The sequence below is a fragment of the Anguilla rostrata genome, chromosome 15, assembly GCF_018555375.3.
Source record: "Anguilla rostrata isolate EN2019 chromosome 15, ASM1855537v3, whole genome shotgun sequence".
NCBI classification, from domain to species: domain Eukaryota; kingdom Metazoa; phylum Chordata; class Actinopteri; order Anguilliformes; family Anguillidae; genus Anguilla; species Anguilla rostrata.
Window position 1 is genome coordinate 27,917,585 of NC_057947.1, and position 26,391 is coordinate 27,943,975.

General features: G+C 44.2%; 2 protein-coding genes and 2 long non-coding RNA genes across 11 annotated transcripts in view; 2 read left to right on the top strand and 2 right to left on the bottom strand.

The window, feature by feature from the left end:
* The window catches only part of rasa3 (RAS p21 protein activator 3), a 53,194-nt gene extending 42,568 nt beyond the window's left edge, over window positions 1-10,626 (top strand). For 2 of the 8 annotated variants that reach the window (XM_064310890.1, XM_064310899.1), the window contains 12 exons: window positions 18-141; window positions 834-943; window positions 1,530-1,607; window positions 2,038-2,115; window positions 2,271-2,344; window positions 2,636-2,683; window positions 4,101-4,219; window positions 5,363-5,445; window positions 5,953-6,161; window positions 6,847-6,950; window positions 7,369-7,552; window positions 8,170-10,626. In XM_064310890.1, the coding sequence (XP_064166960.1) occupies window positions 18-141; window positions 834-943; window positions 1,530-1,607; window positions 2,038-2,115; window positions 2,271-2,344; window positions 2,636-2,683; window positions 4,101-4,219; window positions 5,363-5,445; window positions 5,953-6,161; window positions 6,847-6,950; window positions 7,369-7,552; window positions 8,170-8,245 (1,287 nt within the window). In that variant the 3' untranslated portion in view covers window positions 8,246-10,626. The remainder of the gene's footprint in view (window positions 1-17; window positions 142-833; window positions 944-1,529; window positions 1,608-2,037; window positions 2,116-2,270; window positions 2,345-2,635; window positions 2,684-4,100; window positions 4,220-5,362; window positions 5,446-5,952; window positions 6,162-6,846; window positions 6,951-7,368; window positions 7,553-8,169) is intronic. The other 6 variants (XM_064310892.1, XM_064310891.1, XM_064310893.1 and 3 more) reach the window with 6 other exon arrangements.
* On the bottom strand, window positions 705-12,591 carry LOC135240887 (uncharacterized). Its single transcript, XR_010325817.1, has 2 exons — window positions 12,504-12,591; window positions 705-2,333 (listed from the first exon to the last, which is right to left on the bottom strand). It is a non-coding gene; the product is annotated as an uncharacterized LOC135240887 (long non-coding RNA).
* pros1 (protein S) lies at window positions 11,272-25,669 on the top strand. The gene is made up of 15 exons (XM_064310900.1): window positions 11,272-11,801; window positions 12,820-12,977; window positions 13,972-13,996; window positions 14,809-14,892; window positions 15,507-15,629; window positions 15,967-16,092; window positions 17,320-17,445; window positions 18,441-18,562; window positions 18,671-18,789; window positions 19,131-19,317; window positions 19,679-19,843; window positions 20,375-20,543; window positions 22,300-22,436; window positions 22,716-22,944; window positions 23,854-25,669. The coding sequence occupies exons 1-15, from the start codon at window positions 11,723-11,725 to the stop codon at window positions 24,024-24,026; spliced, it is 2,022 nt and encodes a 673-aa protein (XP_064166970.1). The 5' UTR covers window positions 11,272-11,722; the 3' UTR covers window positions 24,027-25,669.
* Window positions 20,678-22,410, bottom strand: LOC135240888 (uncharacterized). Its single transcript, XR_010325818.1, has 3 exons — window positions 22,283-22,410; window positions 21,402-21,457; window positions 20,678-20,832 (listed from the first exon to the last, which is right to left on the bottom strand). It is a non-coding gene; the product is annotated as an uncharacterized LOC135240888 (long non-coding RNA).
* Window positions 25,670-26,391: the final 722 nt, after the last annotated feature.

The window sequence follows — 26,391 nt, forward strand, 5'->3', positions numbered from 1 at the left end:
CGCGGTTCTGTTTCTAGGAGAACCTTCGGCATTATGTGGACCGGATCTTCACTGTCATCACCAAGTCTGGCGTCAGCTGCCCCACTGTCATGTGTGACATCTTCTTCTCCCTGAGGGAGTCCGCTGCCACACGTTTCCAAGGTAACCAGCATCACCCCGTTGCCATAGAACCCCAAAGCAGTCCTGTCCTGATATATGTGAACAGTAGTGACAGAAATGATGCCACTATAATACTGGACCAAAAAGGCAGAGAAAAAAATATTTCAGTCATATGGAAACCCTTTGTATTAATTCCAAGAGTAATGAAAACCTTCCATAAAACTAAGAACAAGACCAAATGTATTTTCCCATTCCAGAACTAAACAAAACTTTCGAGATTGAGTCCAGAAACTACAAATTAGTGGCTTTGGGGCTGATGCCAATAACAAGACTGTCTCTTAAAACTCCATCATTGGCAAATCCTCTCCCTTAACTTGACCCGAAAGTAAGGATTAACTGTATATCCTTTGCACTCCCTCAGTTTGAGACATTTCTCCCCCTCCTCCCTGTAGTCTGATCACCTCTTCCTGTTTACCGTAGCTGTCTTTTCGAGGGGTCAGTGCTGTAGAATCTTGATGAATAGACTGCCATCTGCTGGCCAAAACTTATCACTGCTAAAAAGCTAAAATGTACAGCCTACTTACATTTTCCATAGAGCGGTATCCTTTCCAATTTTACTCAGGGTTCTCTTACAGTGTTGATTTAATGTGTAATTTTGAGGGTTTGTGTGGATGCATCGTGGTAGTTACAGGAATGTGAATACACCTGTAGGATCTAAAATGTGTTTGTTCCAACAGTTGATCAAGATGTCAGGTACACCGCTGTCAGCAGTTTCATCTTCCTGCGTTTCTTCGCGCCGGCAATCCTGTCTCCTAATCTTTTCCAACTGAGGCCACACCACCCAGTGAGTACACGTCCTCATGAACCGCCCAATCAGTGCAAAGCCTCATTATTTCCCCCCATGCTACACAATGACTGCTCTCCCCACACAACTCGATGACTGCACACACCCCTATAATTCTCACATCACTAGCGAAGACTGCAGTGAATTATACATGTAAAGCTGCTGGTATCTAAGAATACTTTTTTTCCTCACCTTACTAATAAGATATCCCCAGTCCTCAGTTTTGCTTCATATGGGAGACTGACATAATGGGGCCAGGGCTTGTGTGTTAGTCATCTATCCAGTTCGATTCAGTGCATAACTAGCACAATCCACTACATGACATTGTGAAAGTCTTTTAGAAATACACCTGCATCCCTAGACAATCCCTCCTCTAACCCAGTCTGACAAACTCTCCTCAAATCATGCCCTGGTAAATGTGAAGCCTCCATGCAGCATACTGCACCCCAAGATGTGCATTAGTAAGCATTATTCTGCAGCAGTGTGCAAGTATGGAGTGAAGCGTAGTGTGAGTGCTGTACCTAAAGGAGATTTGGGGGTGCGTGAGTGGAACAGAGTGAGAACTCACCCGTGTGTCTCTCTACAGGATCCGTGCACCTCTCGAACCTTGACTCTCATCTCCAAGACCATACAGACCCTGGGCAGTCTCGCCAAGTCCAAATCTGTGAGTCTGCAGCTGTTGTGATATCCAGTATCTAGATGCTCATTTTCACTTTGCAGTTGGACAGCGGGATGGGTCATGCCATGGGTTCATCTCACAGACCCATATCCTCACCCTGCCTAGGAAATGCAGGCTTTTCTAATTCTGTCTTTTTTGGGAGGGGGGAGAACATAGTGACTGCTCTCTCTCTCTCTCAGAATGCAGTCTGGAGGGAGAACTAGTACTTAACAGCATACTAAGATAATGGTGTGATGAATGGTTATATGTCAATTTTGTAGTTTTCATTGTATTGTTTTTTCTTTTTTTGTTCGTTTCGATTTTGCTATTTTGTTTCCTGCTATTGAGGGTTGGTGGTGTGAGACTGGGTGTGTGTATTTTACAATGAAGGTTTTGTTAAGACTCAAAAAATCTCTCTCTTGCTCCCTTTCCACAGGCCAGTTTCAAAGAGGCCTACATGGCAGCGTTTTATGACTACTTCAACGAGCAGAAATACGCGGATGCGGTGAAAAATGTGAGTGTTTCCCCTTCTGCGACGCATCAGGATGAGCTGTTCTCTTCACTCTGGAGACAGGCATCTGTGGTCAGAGCGCTGGCCTCTGTGTGGGAGGTGTGCACAGACCGCTCTCGCTATTGGCGCTGTAGTTCATTTCACGCTTCTCTCTTCAGTTCCTGGACCTGATCTCGTCCTCCGGGCGGTGGGACCAAAAGAGCATCGAGACGCCAATCATGCTGAAAGAAGGGTGAGACACATAGTTGACGCCGTGTTACATTACAGACTTCACCGTAGTCATAACACTAGGTTAGGAGCCGACTAACAGTTTTTAATAACTGCTGTAATAACAGAAGGGGAGATCTTTGTTTCCTAGAAGAATCATGGCATTCAAGTCTGCCACTGAAAAAATGAGAATATATGATGTCAGCAGTATTAAACACTGTCATGTTTTTTTTATTAACCATCATGGTGATGCCTACGTGGTGAGAGGTGAGAGCTCATGTTGACTGAACCCCTGTATTTCTTCTGCTGGCTGCAGGAGTGTAAAACTCACAGCTAAGACTTTTGATGGGAGGGGCTCCTGCAGGTGAGCAGCTGGCTCTGTCACCATGTGACGCTGCTGTGCCCTGACCTACAACCCTCAACCCTCCACTCTCCCCCCCTTCCCTCCCCCACACACATAAACTCATAAAAACACTGAGGCTGACAGCACAGTTAGGCATGGCATTCTTCATATGGGTGACCATTTTGGCTCCCGTTTATATGTGTATCAAGGAAACAGTGTCATTAGGAGGCATTATTCCCAAAGAAACCTGAGGAAATAGTGGGGAAGAGAGGCCCCATTGCTTCTGCTCTGTGCACTGAGGAGACAGCAGATAGTGGGCCAATGTTCATCATCACTTATTACGCTGTGTCATTTGCTGCTGATTCGTCCAGAAATGAGAAGCTTAAAGTTCATCATGTTCACATAGGAAAATCAGGCGTTGTATTCTGAAATTCTGAAACTCCACCCTCGTAATGTCTACAATCTCAAGCAAAACTTTGCTAGATTCAAAATTCATTTTGTGTCATATGTGACACATTTTCCTGGCAAGTTAGAGCCAAGATGCCCGCCCTGGAAACAGCCCTTTATTCCGGCCAAAAATGTCTTTATTTTTATGTGGTCAGGTCAAATTTTCAGAAGAGCTCCTCTCGCACTCCACACCGCTTTTTACAAGGCTGTTATTCTCACTGATGGCCCAGAGTGCTGTGGAGATCACCATGTCACTTTGGGTAGGCTCACTGACCCTAGATAAGTACATAACTGGATCCATGTAATAAACACTAGTGGATCTGCCCAGCATTTTGCCTAAACTGATGTCCACCATCAAGCAGAATGGGTCTTGTCAAAGCGATGTATATAAGCATATAAAGATTCTATCCAAACCTTTTTAAAAATCTCTCTGTGCACAATAGGGTTTTGCTCCATTACATGAAAAAACATCCTCCCAGTCATCTTTCATTTCCAAGCCATTTCACTTCCCTAAAACACATATATAATACACTGTGTTGCTGAGTCAGATAAATTAGTGTTTAGCAGAATATTTTCTACTTTTGTATCCTCAGTAGTGAGTTGTGTGTGGCATTGTGGTTCCCCTGGTACAGCCCTCCATAGTGTTCCTGCAGACTGCCACCCACATCGACACAGGGTCATGCAGGCTCTGTGTTCACCTCAACGTGACCACAACCGGCCAAGCTGGTGAGATCCAATGTGGAGCCAATGAGGTTGACCGTAACTAAAACAAACCTCTGGTCCTGTTGTGGTCACACTGGGAAACCACAGCTTCCCGCTTCCTCCACAGTCCAATCCCAACAGTACTATCTATGGTATAGACCGTCAAGATCATCCTCCAGGAATGTGAACCTGGTCACAACCAGGAAGATCCATGGTTTGAATGGAGTTAGTCAACCACTAACTTCTCTTTCCCTTCCCACCCTCTCTTCCTCTTTTCTGCATTCTTCAGATTCATGATCAAAAGGGCTCAGGGGAGAAATCGTTTTGGTCGTAAGAACTTCAAGAAGAGGTGGTTTCGTCTGACTAATCACGAGTTTACCTATCATAAAACCAAAGGTAACTCAAAAGGTTTGTTGGGACTCTTTTTAATCACCTTCTCCATCCATTCCTACTCCCTAATTTTCCTTGAGGTTTATTATGTGAAGTCGTTGCAAGCAAGCTCTGATGTTGGTGTGTGGTTGTTGGGTAATGTAGTCTCAGGGAGCATGGTGTTCTGTTTGTGTGCAGCTGTTTGGTATTTGGTGCTTGTAGGGTAATGGAAGTACAGTGAATCTTCCCTGGTGGCAGTGAGTGGTTCTAGAGTAATGTAGTCCCCAGTGACATGGCTCTTTTGCTCCATGTTGACTAATGTCCCTGTGAGCAGGTTTTCATTTTAGTGTGTGGTTGTTCAGTAATGTAGTCCCAATGAACAAGCTTTAGTGTTGGTGTGCAGTTGCTGGGTAACGTAGTCCTGGAAAGCGACCTCTGATGTTGGTAAGTGGTTGTTGGGAGTGGCTGCAGGGGCTGGCGAGTGTACAGAAAGCACTGGCTCCAGCTATAGCTATAACATGTGTTTGTGATTAACACTCCCGGTGGGAAACTGCCGCCGGGCCCCCTTCTTAGCTGGTCTGAAGATGGAACAAAACCTACGCACTGGAGACTGATACAGCCTGTACTTATACACAGAGAATGAGTAGGTGCATGGCCTCAACTACAGAGAGACTGCACAGCACTCTCCCTTCAACAGCAGGACACACACAGGGATCTCAATGGAATTCACAAGCCCGAGAGGGGTAGTGAACACTCTAGGCTCTTGGCCAGCTAGTGCTATGTGCCAGCTAGGTCCTGAGAACATTGCTGTTATACTGGGGGGGGGGCTGTGCTGTGTGACAGTTATCTCCAGCTTCCACACAGCAGGAGAGCAAATCCAGGATTTTAACATCCTCCCCCCACTCAGAGCCACCCCCAGCATCCTACTCCAATGGGGTTTAAAGCCAGCTCTTCAAAATACTGGCAGGAAAAACATAATCCAGTGTTTGATCACCCCATGATGCTCCTGACAGACTGGTGTATATGCAGGCCTCCGTCTCTGCTTTGGACTTGCATGCATCGTTACTAGCTTTCATCCTTTCCGGCCTTGCCATGTTAAGTGTTTTTTATCTCTGCCCTGATCCTTGGGATGGAATGTGTCCAACGCAGTCCCATTTAGAGTATGTAACACTGTGTTTGCAGGTGAGGCAGCTCTCTGCAGCATCCCCATTGAAAACATCCTGGCAGTAGAGCGACTGGAGGAGGAGTCCTTCAAGATGAAAAATGTAAGACCCCCCCCCCCTTCTATGCAGAGACCCAATTCCCCATCAGAAGCAAAGACAGCAAAAACAATCCCTGCATACAAAGACACAGATCCAACATGGCAACCCCTGCTCACAAAGACAGTCTCAACACAGCAATTCCCAATGTGCTCTAGATCAAACACAGGAATCCCTAGTCATAAAAACACAGTCAACACAGAAATCCTCACTCACAGTCACATACCACAATGCTTTAAACCTAACTCACTGAAAGCAGAACTCCATAAGGACTGCCGACTAGGCTCAGACAATAACCCATTCTAACAGACATGAATCTCCATCCTCTTGATTAGGTAATTCATACCCTCACCATGCATCACATATATACAATTTACCATATACAAGGTATTTTCATACGGACATGCCTATTGCTTTGTCACAGTATATTCAAGACCAGTTATGTATTTAGAGTACTGCATTTGTGGGTCCAGTCCTTCACATGTGATTGGTACATTTTTTTGTCCTCTGTAGATGTTCCAGGTAATCCAACCAGAGAGAGTGCTCTACATCCAGGCCAACAACTGTGTGGAGGCACGCGACTGGATTGACATCCTTACCAAAGTCAGCCAGTGCAACCGCAAACGCCTGAGCACTTACCACCCCTCGGCCTACCTCTACGGACACTGGCTGTGCTGCAAGCTCTCGGCCGACACTGCCCCCGGCTGTACACCCTGCACAGGGTGAGTCGCAGCGAACTCCCGTCTACAGCCCTGTCTCTAATTGCCCCTTGTGCATTTGGCTCACTTGATTTGGGAGCCATGTTGAGTGGTGTCCCAAAGCCTTGCAAAAACAGATTTCAGTCGGCCATGGTGTTTGAGAGCTTTGTGTGCTTGTCTGTCCTCAAGGGCAAATATGTTTGCTTCGTTCCAAGCCAAGGCTTGCAAGTTAACCATAACCACCTGGCAAGTAGATGTGTGTCCACACACTCTGCTTTATATACTCACACTGAAAATCAAAGTAAGATAAGTCACTTCCCCGATCACTGTTTTCCTTAAATGGCACTTTCCATCATGGAAAAACAGTTCCGGTCAAGGCCTTAGTTCTCACAGAAAGGCAGCGCAGCTGTTGGAAAGCAAAGTGAGAAGAAACAGTGGGTGGCTTCATGCTTTTCCTTATTTTTTCTGGCTCGAGGGGAATATTTGTCACTTGATATCTGTTATTGCCAAAGAGAACTTGGCAAGGAATAAATTAAAACAAAGCCACAAATGACCAAACAATAAAGCAAATGACGGAATGTCAAAACCATGCTGCGACAACAGTAACGCGATTACCGAATTTGTAGAACAACAAGAACAATTGCATTCAGTCATGTGGTTAAGTTACATGTGAATTCCCAAATAAATTTTCCTTATTCCGCTGCAACAGCGGCCTGCCTGCGAACATCCAATTGGACGTGGACGGAGACCGTGAAACAGAGAGGATCTACTCCCTTTTCAGCACCTATATGTCCAAGCTGGTGAAGATGCAAGGTGAGGAGTTGTGTACACGACTTTCACAATCCTAACAGAATCTAAACAACAGAGATTCTTTTATAAGTCTCTTATAAAAAATTGCTGGCGTTTCGTTCCTAGGAATGCTCACACTACTCATATTGTCCCGGTGGGGGGGGGGGGGGGGGTCACATACCAACATCAAACAAGTTTGATATTCTCACAAGTCACAGACTAGCTTAGGACAGGCTCTGGAGCACTGAAATTGAGTCTCTGACCATCTCTCATTAACCGAGAGTCTGAGTCGGATGCAAGCCAAGATCAGGCAATGGATTTTCTGAAGATCTTGAAAACTACAAAATCAAAACTAAAAATCCTGTAGTGTATGCTAGGCATAAACACGTGTCTGTGATTGGCTGAATGCGTGTCCATCTCATGCCTCTCTCCGGCCCTACAGAGGCATGTGGCAGCAAGTCAGTGTACGATGGGCCTGAGCAGGAAGAGTACTCCAGCTTCGTCATCGACGACCCGCAGGAGACATACAAGACGCTGAAACAGATAATCTCATCGGTGCATACGCTGGAGCAGGAGCACGCTCAGTACAAGCGTGACAAGTTTAAGAAGACCAAATACGGCAGTCAGTGAGTGTCCATGTGCTCGTCCACCCATTGTTCTTTGACTACTGAATGGCTATGGCTGGATACAGCAGCCATTCAAGTTTTGTTTGTCAATCAAAGCTTGCATGCCGTTCTGACATCATACATCTACCAATGAAATTGGTCTCGCTTACCATACTCATTAACTAACAGCACTGTTGTGTTGGTATATTTCAAAAATTAACATTTACAGCAAATATTAACCCTTTAAGGTGTAAGATTGAAATGTTCTTAACTGAACATTCTAATGCTGATCACTGCGGTAACTGAAAGAAAAGAGTTCTAGAACGCTTCAAAGAGCTAAATTATGCCATAGAATGGTTTTATTTCCACAACTCTTCTGGTATTCAGAACATCTAGAACTATCTCACATGAAGGAACCATGTAACATTATGCATCATGGTAGCAATGCCTCTAAAGTCACTTTCTAAAGTATCTCATCTTAATTAAGGCCAAAGGTCTTTACATACCACATATTGTGATAAAATGAATGTATGTGAATTTAAGGAATGTCTGCTGGTTTTATCTTCAGGATAAGACGTTGTTAGAACCACAACATGTTCATCAGTCTAAAATGTATTTTTGTTTGCCATTCTTCGCAGGGAACATCCCATTGGAGACAAGGGCTTCCAGTGCTACATCCCACAACAGTCAGAGAGCTCGACGTACTCCATTTGACTACGCCTACTGTTGCCAAGGCACCCCCAGGGCCACCGTGCTGCCAGCGACATCCCATAATGGTTTTTGAAGAAGGGAATTTTATGTAGCGGACTGACCGTTTGAACCCTTCAGCAAGAAACCGAAGAAGTGAAGGATGACAGAGAAGGAAGAAATTGTCAAACTAACTGGAGTTCTCTTGTATGACATGTGAAAGGACTTTTCACCGGATGTGACAGTGGCCCTGCACTTTAATCATCCTGAACTCCCGGATGATGTAATTCTGCCTCGTGTCACATTTTAAATGTTGTTTCAATTATGATTTTTTTTTATCTGTTTTGAGGATCAGTTAAATGATCTCCTAAAACTGTATTTTACGGAAATGTTTTTTTAATGTTAATATTTCCACTGTATTTCAAAGTCTCTGCGACTAAACTCCAGGTTCACAGAGACAATGTTTCATTCACCAGGTGTTACAGGAAGTGAGCTGTTCTTAATTAAGCTTGTGTTTCACCCAGCGCTGAATGCCTGCGTTTGAGTTCACATGTCTGTGAGATCCTGGCACTTTTTATAGATAATTAGGTAATTAGATCCCTACTGCACTCCAACTGATTGGTTTGTTTATTTGTTTAAAATACGGTTTAAAAGAAACCAGATCCAGGGATATGGCTCACCTGTTCACCTCGTAAGCCTCTGGAACCAAACTCACAACACACACAGTTCCATAGACATTTCTTGTGTTCATGAGGGTAAAGTCTGCACAAGACCTGTGCTGGCCTACTGTTCTTGGTTTATGCTTTCTGTATGGACTGAAAGGGAATGAGACAAACGATCCAGATAGAATACAGATTTGCGGTGGAATCCGCAAAGGTCTGGTGCAGAACTGATCCTCATGAACCCTGTGATATATTTAAATAGCTAAATGCTCCTCTGCACCAGCGCCCTCGCACCTTCTGCAGGCAAACTGTTACAGTATTTTTCTGTCCTTTCCTCTAAAAAAAAGTCTGTGTGACTATTGTAACCCTTGTGATCATTCCTTGAACCATTTCTGCTGTGAAACATTCTGGTCAATCCCGGTGACCTGACAATGGTACATAGTGTGTAGCCGAGTGCCACATCACCCTGGGCACTGCGCTAAAAATGCACTTCTTTGTGTGATAAAATTGATTTTTTTTATTTTATTTTTTTTAAACCAGGCTGAAATGGTCTGACCTTTCCGTAAAGCAATCCCCTGTTCAAACCTGCCATGAGACTGCCTGTGTCAGAAAAGAGTGGCCAGCGTACATTACTCTGTACTGAGAGACAGCCGGAGGACCGAGAGCCAGGAGACCACAGTGTCCACTCGGGGAAAGTGGCAATTTTGAGTGCCCTCATTGGCCAGCGCATCGATGCCCAGAAATACTGGAGCACATCAAGGCTTCGTCTTTATCACTCATCCGTGGACTTTTGTGTTTTACACGGTAAAATATTTCAGATGCTTTTTTTATGCCACTGTTTGTGCTCTCAAAACATTTCTGAGTTTCTGGGGGGTTCGTTCTCAGGAGAATGAGCTTCCCTGTCGTCGTCCCGACTTCACGAAATCCTCGTTGCTGTGAGAAACGTGAGATGGAGAACACGCTGAGCGTGCACACGCATGTGCAGCAGTGTGTCTACTGTAAGTGTCGCAGATTGAGTTTGTGATAGTGAGTGCATGCAAGTGTATCGAGTGAGTGGGCGCTGCACGTGGTATCAGATCAGTGTTTTAATAGGGAAAGACAGTTGTAGCTTGCGATGTGCTGGTGGGTTACGGATGGGGCAGTTTTTTTTAAAAATATGAAATGCAGCTGTGGAGGGTGGAGCTCAAGTTAACACCATGCCCTCTGCATGTCACAGTAGTGTTAAGAAGCTGCTACAACCTTACGGTAACATTACAGTGTCTCAGTGCACTGTAGTTTCACTGCACTGTGGCAGTGTTCCTGTGAGGCTGTGATGGCTATTGTTTGTGTTAACCCATGCAGACGGTCTGTTCTATGTCGAGTTGCAAGAATATTTTCTTTGTGCTCAACCAGTTTTCCTTTTGAGGACCATGTAAAAAGCAATGAGTTTGATCCATTGATACCATGTAGCCCGCCCTTGATGCACACTGTGCATCATGCAATAACAATCGCCAACCATCACTTTTATAGTGCAGAATTCCCTTTGCAAATGTATTCGGCCACTCAATGCGACCCTGTAATTGGAGCTCCCTGAGAAGCTCCTCAAAAGGAAAACATATTCAGAAGTGATAATCCTTGTATTTTATATAAATATATCAAACGTACAATTGTACTGAGAGGCTTGTGATAAATGTACAGAAGTATTGATGAAACTGTTGATAAAAAAACTTTTTCCTGAGTTGCTAAATGAATGCGATATTAATGCTACTGCTGTGGACTTGTGTTTTTTTTCCTTACTGTGGTGTAAGATATAAATTGTTGTATTTGACATTGATTCATAATTGAAGTTATGAAAAGGGGAATTGTTGCAATATGCTCCCCCACCCCCTTCCAAAAAAGGGAGTGAAGACATGCCCATAAACATAGGAGCACAATACACAATTCTGCACTTAGGGTCATACAAAGAGCACTTATCCAACAGGTCTGCACTGAATTTATTTTGGGCTGCCAAACATATGTTTATAATGTTTATTTTTTCTGGATATTCATGTTTGCACTTTATGAAATTATTTTTAAAAGTCACAAATAGTTCAGAATTTATTTGTCTTAATTCCAAAATCATTCTTTCCCATTTTCTGTCACGAAAATAACACAAGACACAATTTCAGTAGATAGGAACTATGATGATTGTGAGAAAGAATTATCTTGAAGAAAGAATCTTTAAGACCTGTAGCATGGGCGTCTATGTGATGGTGATGGATATACTGTATTTAACTCATTTTACTCTCTTTAGATCTGCTTTGAAAACGTTTAGAACAGGTGGCGTAGGTGCAGTAGGTTAAAACTAGAAGCACGGGATGACACCAGAAGCAAATTCCTCAAATTAGGGTCAAGGTTACTAACCCCATTCCACAGTAAAAGTGAATTATTGTATCCACTAGAATGGGGGGAAAACTTGCTGCTACGCGTTAAATTTAAATGTACAAAGGTAGCATACACGTATAAGTAACAGTTTGAAACATTAATACATTTTTAAGTGTCAAGAACAGTCGCAGGGCAATAGATTTATTACGCCTTGTTTGTTGTGAGAATTACGCAGTACTCTGTGTCCTGTTCACACAGTTTGCAACTCAAAGACTCTCCAGATTGAAATGTATGCGCTGTGTGAGTACTGGGGATCTGCTCGGGCTGTACAGCGCTCCCTCTGTCGAGTCCCTATCGCCGCGCTCTTGGCGCTGTCCCAGCCCTCTTCATCAAACCAGGGAAAACATTTTCGGGAAGAATAAAGAACTCTTACAGACCTGTACTTCAACAACGCACTCACAGTTCACTGAGAGGCCTACTTCACAGAAGCGGACTTACTATGTTGACAAGGAAATCGGCGTTGGGCGAACTCGTAGGCTGTCTCATCTTGTTTGTCGCGGTCTGTGATGCCCATCGATGTAAGTAGCTATACACTAGTAAACGTTGAAATGTCTGATGTTATCACGAGACCTCTTTGTCAGGTTCAAATTGTAACGGTTTTTTTTAAACAATTGTTCTTCTGTTCTTATTGGATTAGCCAATATGGTGTGCAACGTTAGCAGCTTGTGGAAACTGAATTTAATTTACAATGTGTTTTTGGTAGCCGGAAGTCTTCATCTGTTTTGTCAGTCGAAGTAGCTACAGTTTATTGCAAAGAAAAAAATAAATAATATGAAATGCAGCGCGCCCTGTTATCTGTGCGCCCGCTAACGTAGCTACAGTGTTTCCGATTCAGCTGGAGAGCTGTCATATGTTTTTACATTTTCTCTGTTAACTACGTATCTCTGTCAGTATCAGCTGCAGTTCATTCAGCATTACAATGACGTTCCCCACGCTGAACGAACATCCGTTTTTCATGTTGCGCAGGCTTTAAATAGGCACCAGCACGTGGGGAGATAATTCCCAGTGCAAAAACAGGCTAATCTTGCTAATCTATATAAAGTTTGTTCTTTTCTTAATGGCCAAAGTAAAGATTGAAACTGCATCACTGAACATATTAAATGATACATGTTCACGGTGGCCTACAACTTGTGGTACAACAACACAGTCTTACTGTCTTGTTTTCCACAATGTCATGAATTGCAAAATAAAATGTGTGTACTAAATAAGTAATAACATACCATCCATTGAAGAAAAGGTTCTTAAATCTGTGTATGTCTCTGTAACGTCCTTCACTGCGTTATATCACCAAATCCTCATGTGTTGCCCCTCACAGTAACCAGTGACTAAGCTTCTCAGGTCTTGGTCAGAAACAATATAGTAGCACGCGTGCTGCTGCAGTAGGAGACTTACTTAATTCCTGCCCAAAAATGGTCAAATATAGATGGCAAATGTCAAGCCTGTTGAATGCGGCTGGTGTCACTCATTGGCCAGCATTCAGCGTAATGGACTTTGTGAATTTGCCTGTTGCAGCTGTGCTAATTCTGCGTTCTGTAGTCTTAACACAGAGTACGGCTTCACAGTTCCTGTCACGCCGCCGGCGGGCAAATTCACTCTTTGAGGAGAGTAAAAAGGGAAATCTGGAGAGAGAGTGTATCGAGGAGCTATGCAACAAAGAGGAGGCGCGGGAGATCTTCGAGAACAACCCTGAAACTGTGAGTATTGGGTGGTGGGCGGTGGGGTTGGGGGTTGGGGAGGGGGTCATGGAGCACACAACCCCCTGCGTGTCCCCTGAGTTACATATCCTTACCTCAGAATCAGATCACGTGACCGCTGTGGCTGCGTGGGCATAGAGACGGCACGTAAGATATGAAGGGGACAGCGCAGTTATCTCTCTGTGACTGAGCCCAGAGCCATGCCGGGTCATTGAACTGTTCCTCCGCTGTTTACTCATTTCATCATCCGTGTGTGCTGTACTTGGTTCTGCTCTAGTGCTTGTTTACATGGCTAGATTTGCTGTTTGGGTGGAAAGTGGGGCCTGTGCACACCATGAGGGATGAGGGTGTCATTCGTGGTGGCCAGAGAGATGGGGTTAGACATGGTAAATTCAGAGGGACGGGTTCATTCCTGAGCTGGACGCAAGGCAATAGGAGTGGTTACTTATATCGGAGGATTAGGTTATTTGTGATGTGGAATGTCAGTGTTTACAGTGAGATACCGAATATTGATAGTTTGATATTTTCTGCCAGGACGGTGAAAAATCACGCTGGAGATGCGTGTCTCCATTTTCTGTCTACTGTACGCACAGATATAAGCTGAGTGACTTCGGTTAAATTTTTTGAATGAATTAGAAGCAGTTGTGCCTCAAAAAATCAATTAACTTTCACATATTGCAGCTTCTTTTTCTATGATTTCCCTTTTGAGTGCCTTTAAGTTACTCAGCCAATTCATTTTTATTCGACATATTTTATGATATCTTGACTCATATAACAACTATCAGGCTGTGGCATAACATGCTTATAGTGCTTCTGTTAATGTTGCCACCACGTCACCACAAATTTGAAGGATCCTAAGATGAGTCTCAGGAAGACTGTGCAAGCCAAGACCCGCTGTACTTTTAAGAGAATTTGGGGAGGGCACACTCAGAACATCTGCTCACTGTGGTAAGCCTTACAAGCACTGCCTCATTAACCTCTCTCTCTCTTGCAGGAGTACTTTTATCCCAAGTACGTTGGTAAGTTCTGATTAGGGAATATCAGACCCCTGATGTCCCTACCTTATCTAATGAACCCCTCACATATTTTTTTTACAATTACCCCCTAGCACTAACCAGTACTCACAAAGGAAAAATGATTCACAGTATCCAGCGGCTTCCCGTCTTGTGCTGTCCAGTGAAGTGCTGCGTGGGCCAATTCCACTTATTCTATTGATATTTATTATCAGTGATCCAATTTATAAACTAGCTAGATTGATTAACATTCAGAGTTAATTGTTGTCTGGCACATATTTACCTATAGATTCTAACATGGCAAGCCAGCTGCTAAGTTAGCAAAATAGCATGGTTGCTTTTTGTATAACACTTATACTGTATGTGACAAGATCTAATTTGGCATCCAACCAACTAGCTACTACTGTAAAGATGGGAGGGCACTACTCACAATGGCAATGTCTGACTAGTGTTCCAAGTTGGTAGGGGAAAAACCAAAAAATTTTCAGGCAATTTCTTGGTGAAAATAATTATTATATCCATATGAAGAATGGGTGAACTTGATCACTGAGTACATAAAATGCTGCGCGCGCTTCAAATTACAATATGAGAAATCACCCCTCCTGTCTTTTCTGTTGACTGCAGTCTGGCCTGCTTCTAGTCATGCCGAAAAAGTTAAATGTTCAGTGCTAAATCAGCTCTTACACAGAACATATGGGCCCTATTGGACCCATACAGTATGTACTCTGTTAGAGTCGAATTAAGAGTGGACACTGTACCGTGTGGAATTGTATATTGGAGTTTGAATCGGCTGATAATGATTGGTGCCTCTCTATCAGCATGCTTGGGGTCACACCGCGTAGGGATCAACAACCCTCTCTCCGGGGATGGCGTGCCCTCTGACCTTCGCACTTGTGTGAAACGTGAGTGTCTGAACAGCCAGGCAAGCGAGCCTGCTGCCCGTCTCTGTGCAGTGATGTATCTGCGTTTGCCACGCAAGTGTGCTGCCTGACTTTACATAGGATTTGAGTGGGTGCACTGTTAATTTTTTTTTTGTTTGTTTGAGTTCATGCTTTGCTTTGAATGTTTATTTTCACTCATGCACAGTGATGTTTATGCTATTGCCTAGGAAGTAGTGCTGGGTGCCACGGTGGTGCAGTGAATAGCACTGTCACCTCACAGTAAGCAGGTACTGCGTTTGAATACTGACCGAGAGCCTTTCTGTGTGGCGTTTGGATGTTTTCCCCATGTCCCTGTTGGTCTCCACTGTTTTACAGTTTCCTCCCAGTCCAATGACATGCATTAGGCTAATTGTAGACTCTAAATTTCCCGCAGGTATGGGTGTGTGTGAGTGAATGGTGTGTGTGCCCTGCGATGGACTGATGACCTGTCCAGGGTTTATTCCTGACTCTCCTCCACTGCATGCTGGGATAGACTCCAGCTCCCCCCCCCCCCCCCCCCCCCCCCCCCCAACGGCCCTGAGCTTTTCTCCGTCCACAGCTTACTGTATGTTTGCATTTGTAAATGTTCTCCTCAGAGATCAGTGATCAGTGTTTCCCGCTGCCGTGTCATAAGGAAGGACACGAGCGCTGCATCGACGGACACGGCTCCTTCACCTGCGTGTGCAAGCCCGGCTGGAGGGGCATACGCTGTGAGGAAGGTGGGTACCTGCAGATACAGCACTGAGAAGTCCGTGGCTGTCGGGCCAGCGTCAACAGGAACGTAGGTGTTTGTGTCGGCGTTGTGTGGTGGATGGGTTTTTGGATCAGTCTGAATGGAGAGGGTATCAGTTATGAGAAAATTTGTCTTAAAGAAAGACCACCTCCTTATTGTTTCTCTGGTGCTTACTGAGCAGGCATTAATGGTATCTTAACTCTGTATCATATAATTAGACAATTGGTTATCTTTGAATTCCTGATGATGTGTATACATATTAAACGTGATAAGATTGATCAATCGGATGTTGACAGTGTCTGATTTTGTGATCGATTGACAAGATATCAATGAGTGCACCGACTTGGAGTTCCCGGCTGGATGTGACCAGAAGTGTTACAACTTCCCTGGGAGTTTCCGCTGTTTGTGCGAGGATGGCTACTTCTCCAGTGACAAGATCCACTGCACAGGTAAGGCCAGGCTGTACCGTGGAGCCTTCTTTTTTAACTATTTTCACTGGCTTAATTGGAAGATTTGGCAATGAGCCACAGCCATCGATTCCTGTGCACTTGCAACGTTGTCATCTGTTAAATGTTAACAAAACTGAAACTGAAACTGGAGTAGAAGTAAAGAAGAGATTAAATTGGGACATCCCTGGACTGGATCCATTACCGATCAAACTGAATAATATGTTTTATTCCGCGAAAAATTGTGAAGCAGTGGTCCAAGCAGTGGTGTGGAGCAGCGATCAGAGCAGCAGTGTGGAGCAATGGTCAGAGAGCAGTATGGAACAGTGGTCAGAGCAGCAGAGTAGAGCAGTGGTCAGAGCAGCAGTATGGAACAGTGGTCAGAGAAGAAGTATGAAGCAGTGGTCAGAGCAGCAGTGTGGAGCAGTGGTCAGAGCAGCAGTATGGAGCAGCGGTCTGGGTAAAAGTGTGGAGTGGTAAGGACAGCAGCGTGGTCCATATAGCAATGTGGAGCAGCTTTTCACACCCTCCCTCCTGCTGATCTAGGGCCAGTTGTTTTAATTCTGCCAAGAAAACAGAGCCAAGTATGTGTGAGTCCAACCAGCTGTTTGAGGAATGCTTGGATCCTGTTGTGAGAGCGAAACAGGACTCCAGTATACCAGTGTAACTCAGCAGCACCTCCCTGAAGAATCTCCAGTCTTCGGGGTCACGCTGTACTCTGTGGAATAGAAGCCGTCTCGTACTTTTACTGCCCGCAACAGTCTAATCCTCACAGCAAAAACACAAGATCCTTAAACATTTCCTCTCTGTGTTTTCAAAAAGTCAAGCCTTAAACTCCCTTCTATAAACATTCGGGATTTGTTTACAGCTACGGGCGCATTAGTGTGCTGTTCATGTCAGTTCCAATTGCCTACTGTTTACTCGGTTTATCCTTCATGTGTGCGTGCGTGTGTGTGAGAGAGAGTGAAAGAGAGACAGACAGACAGACAGAGAGAGAGAGAGAGAGACGGACAGACAGACAGACAGAGAGAGAGACGGACAGACAGACAGAGAGAGAGCGAGAGACAGAGAGAGACAGACAGACAGACAGACAGAGAGACGGACAGACAGACAGACAGAGCGAGAGAGACAGACAGACAGACAGAGAGAGAGACAGAGAGAGAGAGAGAGACAGACAGACAGACAGACAGACAGAGCGAGAGAGTTCCTGATGCCGTTTCTGTCCTGCAGACATTAACGAGTGTCGGCTGTACCCCAAGATCTGTGAGCCGGCCACCTGCTTCAACACCCCGGGCATGTACGAGTGCAAGTGCCCCCCGGGCTTCAAGTACAACTTCACCTCCCACGCCTGCCAGGGTGAGCATGCCCTCCCCCAGGCACCGCTGCAGTACTCTAACCCGCCTCCGGGGGGCCCTGTAGTACACCTCATCCCCACCAACGGGGATCCAATCAGTTAAAGATAAGTTTCACTTTCTGGGGGTTTCTTAAATGTTATTTTGGTTTTAGTCTATGCCACCGATTGGCCCAGTTTTTGTTCATGATGAAGGATATTTTAGAGATCTACATAAGTTTCTTCCGAGCAGCAGGCTGTATGCCACTAATGGTACAGGGCCATCTGGGGGTCTGTGGTCTAAGTAAGAAAATGCACTTAGAGTAACTCCAAGGTAGCTTGAACAGGGACTTTTAAGCTGAGGTTGCACGTATGGAAACATTTTATAGCAACAGTTAAAAATTCTAAACAAACAAATCAATTTTTAATCATGCTAGTACAGGGGTGTCAAGCTGAATTCCAAGGAGGCTGCAGTGTCTGTAGGTTTTTATGGTTTCCTTTCAATCAGCTGCCAATTAAGGCCTTGAGAACAATGAGTGTGGATTCCTTAGCCAATGAATGACTTGAATTAAGCACTTGTTGAGAACACCCCAAAAACCAGCAGACACTGCAGCCCTCCAGGCCTAATTCTTTCCCTGAGCACAGTGACCTCTGTTGCATAAGTCACAGGAAAGAGATCCAACCTAAAATATGATTAAATGTTAAATATAATTATGAGGAATAATCGGGTAATACACACATGCACAACCTCTAGAGGTATGACATCGCTTTGTAAGCTCCTGTGGAGTTATAATTTCCTTTATTAATGAACCATATAATCGGCTAAATTACTGTTAATACATGTAATGTACGAGGGGTTTGTGTGCATGAAAGAGAGAGAGACTTTTGAGGTCCCTTTATCTGAGTCTCTATGACCTGAGAAGATTGTAAATGCTAAAAGCATACATAAAAACACCCCCAACGAGAGAGAGAGAGAGAGAGAGAGAGAGAGAAGGAGATTGAGTAACCCTTGCCTCTGCAGATGTGGATGAATGCAAACAGGGGACTTGTGAAGGTCAGTGCATCAACACCATGGGCAGCTTCTCCTGTCACTGCGATGGGAGGCAGGGCCTGAAGCTGGTGGAGGACGGACGATTCTGTGAGGTGGGCAACCCGTAAGAAAGTATGCCGGAATACCGGAATCGGAATTGAAAAAAGCTCTGGGTTCTAGAAGACGTGTGGAGTTAAAGGAACAATCACTGTCTCTGACAGGAAATACCGGTGTGTGTTCACCTGCATGACATCAAGGACGCGGAGATGCTGTACCTGGGCGAGCAGTTCACAGGCTTACCTGTGATCTACCTGCGCTTCCGCCTGCCAGAGAACACCAAGTAGGTGTCCAGAGAGCAACGGAGCAGTCAGCACGCTCACTGACTCCAAATACACAGGCCAATCACCATCCTGTATGTAAAACATATGAGCCAGTTAGTTATCAGTTATCTGAATCAACCAAAGATTAGGGTCCTTTAATGAATGCATCAGCTAGAGATTATCTGTGTTTCATATGTGTAACAACCAGAGGTCTGTGTTCTATAACGTGCAGGCCAACCAGTGAGAATTTAAATACGTGTCTTTGATTTCACAGCAGTCCCCCTTGTCTCTGTAACTGATGTGGCATGATTATCGATCTCCGGGCGGAAGTCAGAACGCATTCTCCTTTCTGCTGATACAGGTTCGCAGCTGAATTTGACTTCCGAACGTTCGACCCGGAGGGGGTGATCCTTTACGCTGAGTCATCCCCAGAGTCCTGGTTCATGCTGGGCCTACGGGCCGGCCACATTGAGATCCAGTTCAAGAACCAGCACTCCGTCAAGGTCACCAGCGGGGGAAAGGTCATCAACGATGGGGAGTGGCATGTGGTGAGTACACTGAATCTCTGAATCGAGCATGTGTGTGTGTGTGTGTGTGCGCGTGCGCGAGTGTATGTGTGGGTGTGTGTGTCTGCACTGTGCTGTGCTGTGTGTGGGACTGACAGATGTGGGCATTGAGTTTTCCAGCCTGCATATGAGTGTACTGTGCTACACTGTTAAGTGTGAGTGTAGCATCTGCTTCCTATGCCCATATGATTTTATATAGCTGAGCTGTATCTGAGATGGGTTGTGTCCTGCTTTGTGACTGTGTTGGGTGCTGTGTTATATTGTGTGTGACCGTTTATCTGCTTGTCGAATGCATGTGATTGCGTAATCTGTTGCTGGGTGACTGCTGTGCTGTGCTGTGCAGATCTCAGTGGATGAACTGGAAAGCAGCATTAGCGTGAAGATAAGTAAGGAAGCTGTCATGAGCATAAACAGCCCGGACAGCCTCTTCACCTCCGTCAATGGGAAACTGGAGACCAAGGTGTACATCGCTGGGCTGCCCAACCGTACGGACAGCGTCATCAAGCCGGTAATCGGCAAACCCAACTCACGCTAACAGCATCGTCAAACAGAAACACGTAGCCGCCCGCGCGTATGGGGTCGACTGCGGTGTGCTTAGCTGGAGTGTAAACCTCAGGTGTAAACCGTTAGACCACAGAACTGCATTACAACAGGAACAGCTAATCCTTATTTCACAGGTTTCGATAGCTGTTCCGGTTGTCATGCAGTTCTGTGGTCTAGGGGTTTAAACCAGCGAAGCCCGCTGCAAATGACCCAATGCGACATTAAACTGGCATTATGCAGAGTAGAATGAAACAGGCCATTGTTAAACCAACTGCAACTAAACCGTAAAATTTACAGCATCGCCAAATAGGAAACCACACCACTGGTCTGCTTTATCTCACACTGTCAGCCAATGGGAGCAGAAGGCTGTAACTTAGCAACCCTCAGCAAATTCTCTGTCAACTGCCAAAGTGACAGTGTCATTAAACCTGTGCACACACATGGCCACAGATTAACCACAGTCCCCGTTTGGGCGTGTGTGTGACCGTGTGTACAGATCAACCCCAGGCTGGACGGCTGCATCCGAGGGTGGAACCTGATGAACCAGGGGGCGTCGGGGGTCAAAGAGGTCATCCAGGAGAAGAAGAGCAAGCACTGCTTCGTCCAGGTGGAGCCCGGGTCCTACTTCCCCGGAGAAGGCCTTGCCCGTTTCCATGTGAATTACAGTGAGTACAGGAGAGGGCGAAGACCCAGCTCCTTCTTGTTGTGTGCACTGTATTGCGATTCACATGCACTTTCATAGACCGAGAACGAGATACGATCTGAAAACCAGAAACTGTGTGAGTTGTTTATCAGCCAAGAAAACCACAAATCGTGAACCTGCCCCCTGAGAGTCATAGAGCTGCTGTGGTTTACTGCTCCTTGGGCGAGTGGCTTCTATCCGTCTGTGGTATAGAGCAGGCTGTGTTTGTCCCAGTCACTGTCCAGTGTGATTTAATATCTGACACCAGGAGCCTGGAATAAAAATATCATTATTATTATGGTTTCAATGGATGCAATTTCTTTGGCTTTTATAGATGAAGGATTAGAGCTCATTGTATGAATTGGCAGGCTGGCAGGCAGCCAATTGTTGTAGTCAGTTATATAGATTGGAATTGTGTGGTTATTTATTGGTTGTGATTTATTGTCTTGTAATCTTGCACTTTGCGTTGTGTCAGGCATCAGTCCATTTTGTTTTCTTGCTGAACTAGCTGAAATCTTGGACCAGGTCTGTCTTGTGCATGAGGCTGATTCAACTTTTTATCTTGGCACAACTGGGTTAAATAAAAGTAAAATACAGTATATAAATAAAATTCTATTAGTCCTATCTTCCCATATTTGCGGAATTCTTCCAAAGAACCTAATCCGGGCCAGACTGCCTCTGCAGTATAAACATCAGGGCTTGGCAGACAGCGGACCAAAAGAACGGCCAGTCGACTCCGTGTATTCGACGGAATGTCTGGCAAATGCATTAAGCGCTATGGTGGGTGGGTGGGTGTCTGAGTGGATTGAGTAGCAGTTTGTTCTGAGTCCGTCCGACCTACCGATTTCACGGTTATCTCTGTGGACAGATCGCAGAATCCTTCCCAGCCTCTGTTGTCTGGAAAGGATTACGGATGATGTCACTTTTTCATGGGCTCCAGCAGGGAACTGACATTACTGACCACCCGGGTAAACAGGCCTTGAGCTACTGTTAGACTCAGCCAGTCAGGAGAAAGGACAGAATTTATGTACATTTTTACAAAGACGGATTAATAGGAAATAATACATTTTTTTAGAGAATCTTTGCAGGATTATTACTAGGACATATCAAATGATACAGGAATACAGGCAAGCATAAACCAGTGTACTGCAGGATCCAGAGACTTAATAGAGTAATAACTGTTCAGTTACTTGCTATGCAGAGAAAAAAAGTAAGGCTATACTGTAAGCTACAGAAGCATGTTATATCAGACAACTACACTGCAAAAAAGTATGTCTTAACAAACATTTTAGTCTTGGTAATGAGACTAAAAATCTTTCTTAGCCCATTGGCAAATCTTGACACAAGTCAAACTGTCTCACCTCAGTGGCAATAATGCTGTCTCATTTAGCAAAAAGTAATAGAAATAATACTTTAAGTCTAAATATGACTAAAATACTTGTTCAGTCTGGCTTATTTTTTTGTTTTTGGGGTGTATAGAGGGGAGAATGCAAGAACAGAGGGTCCAGGGTAATGTTTAATCCTGACTCTCTATATGCAAATAGACAGTGTGAAGATTTTTGAGATACGACTTCCACACTCCAGCACAATAGTAGGTTGTAACACAGTTTATAAGCTTCCATTAAACCATTTATAATGCAGTGAAGGATCACATCATCTTTCTTAATTTAGTATCTGCCAGTGCATTTCTGGTAAGTTGGTTATCTTTGTTTTTGTACTGACCTTTTATGCTTGTCTAGGTGTAGCGGAGTCTTGGAAAGTAGACTTGGAGCTGAACATCCGTCCATCCAGCAGCACAGGAGTCCTGTTCGCCATCGTCAGCAACGACACCGTCCCACTGTCCGTCTCCGTGCTGACTCGAGGACAGGAAGACGCAGTAAATACTCACATATTTACTGAACGGTTACTCCATACAACACCCAACCCCCCACCCCTCCCCCACCCCATACATAACCTACATTCAGCCTGAACTCACCTACTCTGTATTCAACACCTCCCCCCACACCCTGCCCCCCATCATTATCCAGCACCAGCACCTACATTGTCCTGAGTTCTCTTTTACATTCACACCCCCACCCCCCCACCCCCGCCCACACACGCATTTTTCCTGCCCATAAACTGCCCCCCCCCACGTGACCCTCTCCGTTTTCCGCAGGACCTGCTGGTCTTCATGGGGGAGGTTCTCATGGCCACTCTGCAGTCTGTGATGCTCTGCTACCCCGAGCGCCTGTTCCTGGGGCTCAGCGTGTCCCCAGCCGGCCTCCGACTCGCGGCCAACTCCTCCACCGTTTCCTACGCCGACGCGGACGTCCTGCAGTCCGGGCTGGCCGCCCTCAACGCCACCATGCAGGGGCCCGTGGAGACCTACGTCGGGGGCGTCCCAGGTGAACCGCGCGGCGGACACACACACTTCCTCGCATTCCATTTACTCATCCTCTCCCATTCATTCATTCATTCATCCATTCATCCATTCACTCGCGTCCTCCCACCGTCTCCATTGTTTTCTCATAGCCACCTTTTTAAAAAAAAAAAAAGCGTTTTGTCTTACTAAAACTGTTTACGTAACTTTTAGTAAACTGGGTAACAGGACCACTCATTTTGTCTGTCAGCTGCATATTTCCATATATAAAAAAAATATTCCTATACTCCTATAATCTGTAATAATCTTCTTAAATCAACCATTAACCACTGGCAGCATTGCATTTCAGACCCATTTGAAAGGCAGTATTGTCTATACTCAAGACAACCGTGCTGCTTCACAGCTGTAGATAAATTGTTCTGATCTTCACCAAATTCCTCGTTGTTTTTGCTTAGGAAGGCTGGGCCCATTTGGCAATTTATCTTGCATTACACTCATTGTAGTAAATTTGGTTGTCCTTTTATCTTGTTAATAAGACTCTACATATTCTACATATTTCTGTGACCTGCTACTTTTGATTTTTTAGGCAAATGTTTTGATTTGGTTACAGTCTTCTTTGCATCACTTTTGGCTTACCAAATCTTATTTTTCTGCATTAATACTTAGACATGCCCCTTTATTTAATTTTACAAAAATTAATTTTTTTATGAATGGAAAGTATGAATAATATCTGTTTAATTTTGGCCTTTTGCCACAGTGACAAGAAGAAGCCTGATAATGAACAATTGAGCATTCTGGTTTCATACCTATTCAGTGGACCAGTCTGTAACTTTGAGTTTTGTAACTAAGGTTTTGCTGTACTTTTGGTACTGTAGTAGTTCTCCATGTATTTGCAGTGCTGTGATATTGATCCTTACTTCCTGTTTGCCCACAGAGCTTCCTGTGACAGCCACACCAGTGACTGCCTTCTACCACGGCTGCATGGAGATCACCGTCAACAGCAAGCGGCTGGACTTCGATGAAGCCTTAAGCAAACACAACAGCATCAAATCCCACTCCTGCCCCCCAGTGTCACAGACAGGAGATGCCCCCTTCCCTCTCAACTGATGAGCAGGAAATGGTGTCATACCGAAAGGGCTGTGGCATGTGACCTCAGCTATGTTCCCAAATTCAGCAAGTACAGTGGTCTGTTATTTCATCATATTAGGTCCGCAGCACGTTTCATGCCCTTGTTCCTTTTCCACAATATGCTCATTACTCTACAAAAGCTGTAAAATCCTGGAGGCGAAAGATTTTAGTGATGCCTAACATTGTTTCAGTTGTTAATGATTACATAAATGATAAAACTAATTAGGGTACTTGTAAGGATGATGTCAGGATTTAGCCTCGCCAGGATACAATTAAACTTTTTTTTTTTGTTTTACACCGTTTTGATAACGATGCATATTCTTAGACTTTGGCCAGTGGTACACCTACCCAACCACTCCAGACGGAGATGTTTGTCAGGACCTGATTGGTCAAGTAAATAAAATTGCAGTAAGAAAATGGTAGATCGTGGAACCTGTCTGCCAAGAATGTACATGTAGAATCCTGATAATTCCACAGTAAGTCAATCAGATATGTGTAATGGGTGCGGGGGGGGGGGGGGGGGTGTATGCTGGTATGCTATCTGTGTCTACTATTTAAAAATGAAAAGGAAAATCATTTTTATATTCATCCAGAATGTTTTGGCTACATCCTAGTCAGCTAGAAAAGTTTCACTTATAAATCAAATGTAGCAGGGGTTTCACCTGAATGCCTGGACTCTTCACCACAAAAAATGTTCTTGGACTGAGGATAACTTTACATGACTCCCAAACCAAGGGTCTACGGCAAGCATTTTTTGTTTTGAATATTCATACCCAGTGTGGGGTCTGTCCATAGATTGGACCGGCAGTGCTAATGGAGGTAAACAGGCTGTAGCATTTCACTTGCATATCAGCAATGAGACACCAGCTAGCCAATCTATTACCTACAAAACAAATAACATTGTTTACTGCTGTCGATTTTACAAGCAATAAAAATCACGTAATGTTGTGCAGGTTGTTTTTTGACCCCAGCGAGTAGGTGTTCCATAGCTGCAACTTCCTACTCTTGTAGCTAGAGGAACACTGGTAATAATTAACAGAACAGTGCCAAAGGTGATTGGTTGATATGTTTTGACTTTACTTCCGGGGTCCCTGAGGGCATCCTCCAATCATCGCTGGCATTGTGATGTCTGTTGTTAGCAACATATTACTCAGTTGGTGGAGCTCCTCTGGTTTATGTACAAAATGTGACAACAATAATTTCTTATCCCTGTTGCAATAAACTTGAAAGGAAAGACAAGGTTGGGACAGAAGGTAGCCATTCAGAGTAAAGATATAACAAAGCATATTGACAAATGACGGGACAGAAATTGGAGCAAGCTGGTTTATTATAATCCAAGGATTGTGTCTATAACGATAAATTAAAAACATTTTTAAAATATATATTTTTTAAAGCAGACTTAAAATTGCTTATTTTTGGCTTGAAAGCCTTTTTCTGAAATTTTAAAATAAAACTTCACCGAATATCTTACTTGTTTTCCTCTATGCATTGAAGGTCTGTAGTGCAGCCACACTTTTTCTGTGTAAATGAAAACAAGCTCATTTTAGTAAATCTTGTTCATGTGTAGTGATTGGGTTCGTATTACATGTTTGTTTAATTTAAATAAAATGATTTCAAACAAACATGTTTTTGTTCAGTGCCTCATTTGTGAGACTAATGCTTACTTATTCACAGTTGACTGTGAACTTAACGAGACATGCGACCACCAATGATGTGCAGTCGCACAAACTTACACACTGATGAATGTGTTCAAACACTGATTTACCCCTGTTTTATGGTGCAATTTTAGCACTGTAATTGTACCACCAATTAGGTAACAGTACAGTTTGGGATGATTACAAATTGTTTGGGACAATTATACATTTTAATGACATTGTAATGAAACAGCTCACATGAATAAACTTGACAACATTGGCACACACAAAATAAATGAGACTTGGTAGTTGTAAGTGACAAGGTACCAATTCTATGAATAACACTGGTAGACAGCTAAAAATTACATTAGATTGAAGGAGAAGTGATAAGATATCCTGCCTTGTTTGGTATCATAATACAGTTTCAAACATACCACCATTATCTTTGAAATGCCCATTAGCTTAAAAAAAAAAAGGATTAAGGACAGACTTCTAAATATCAAAGTCTTACTATGAATGTCCCACAAAAGTTCAGCAATGCAATATCATTATTTGATTTCAAAAGCAATATGCAGTCTATGAATCAACGGTCTAGATTTTATCGAATAATAGCTTGAATACGAATCAGACAAGTTTCCTTTCATGTTTCCACAGCAGTCTAACTGTGGAAAACGTATGCCCACATCAAAATGCAGTTGATGTGCTTTGGT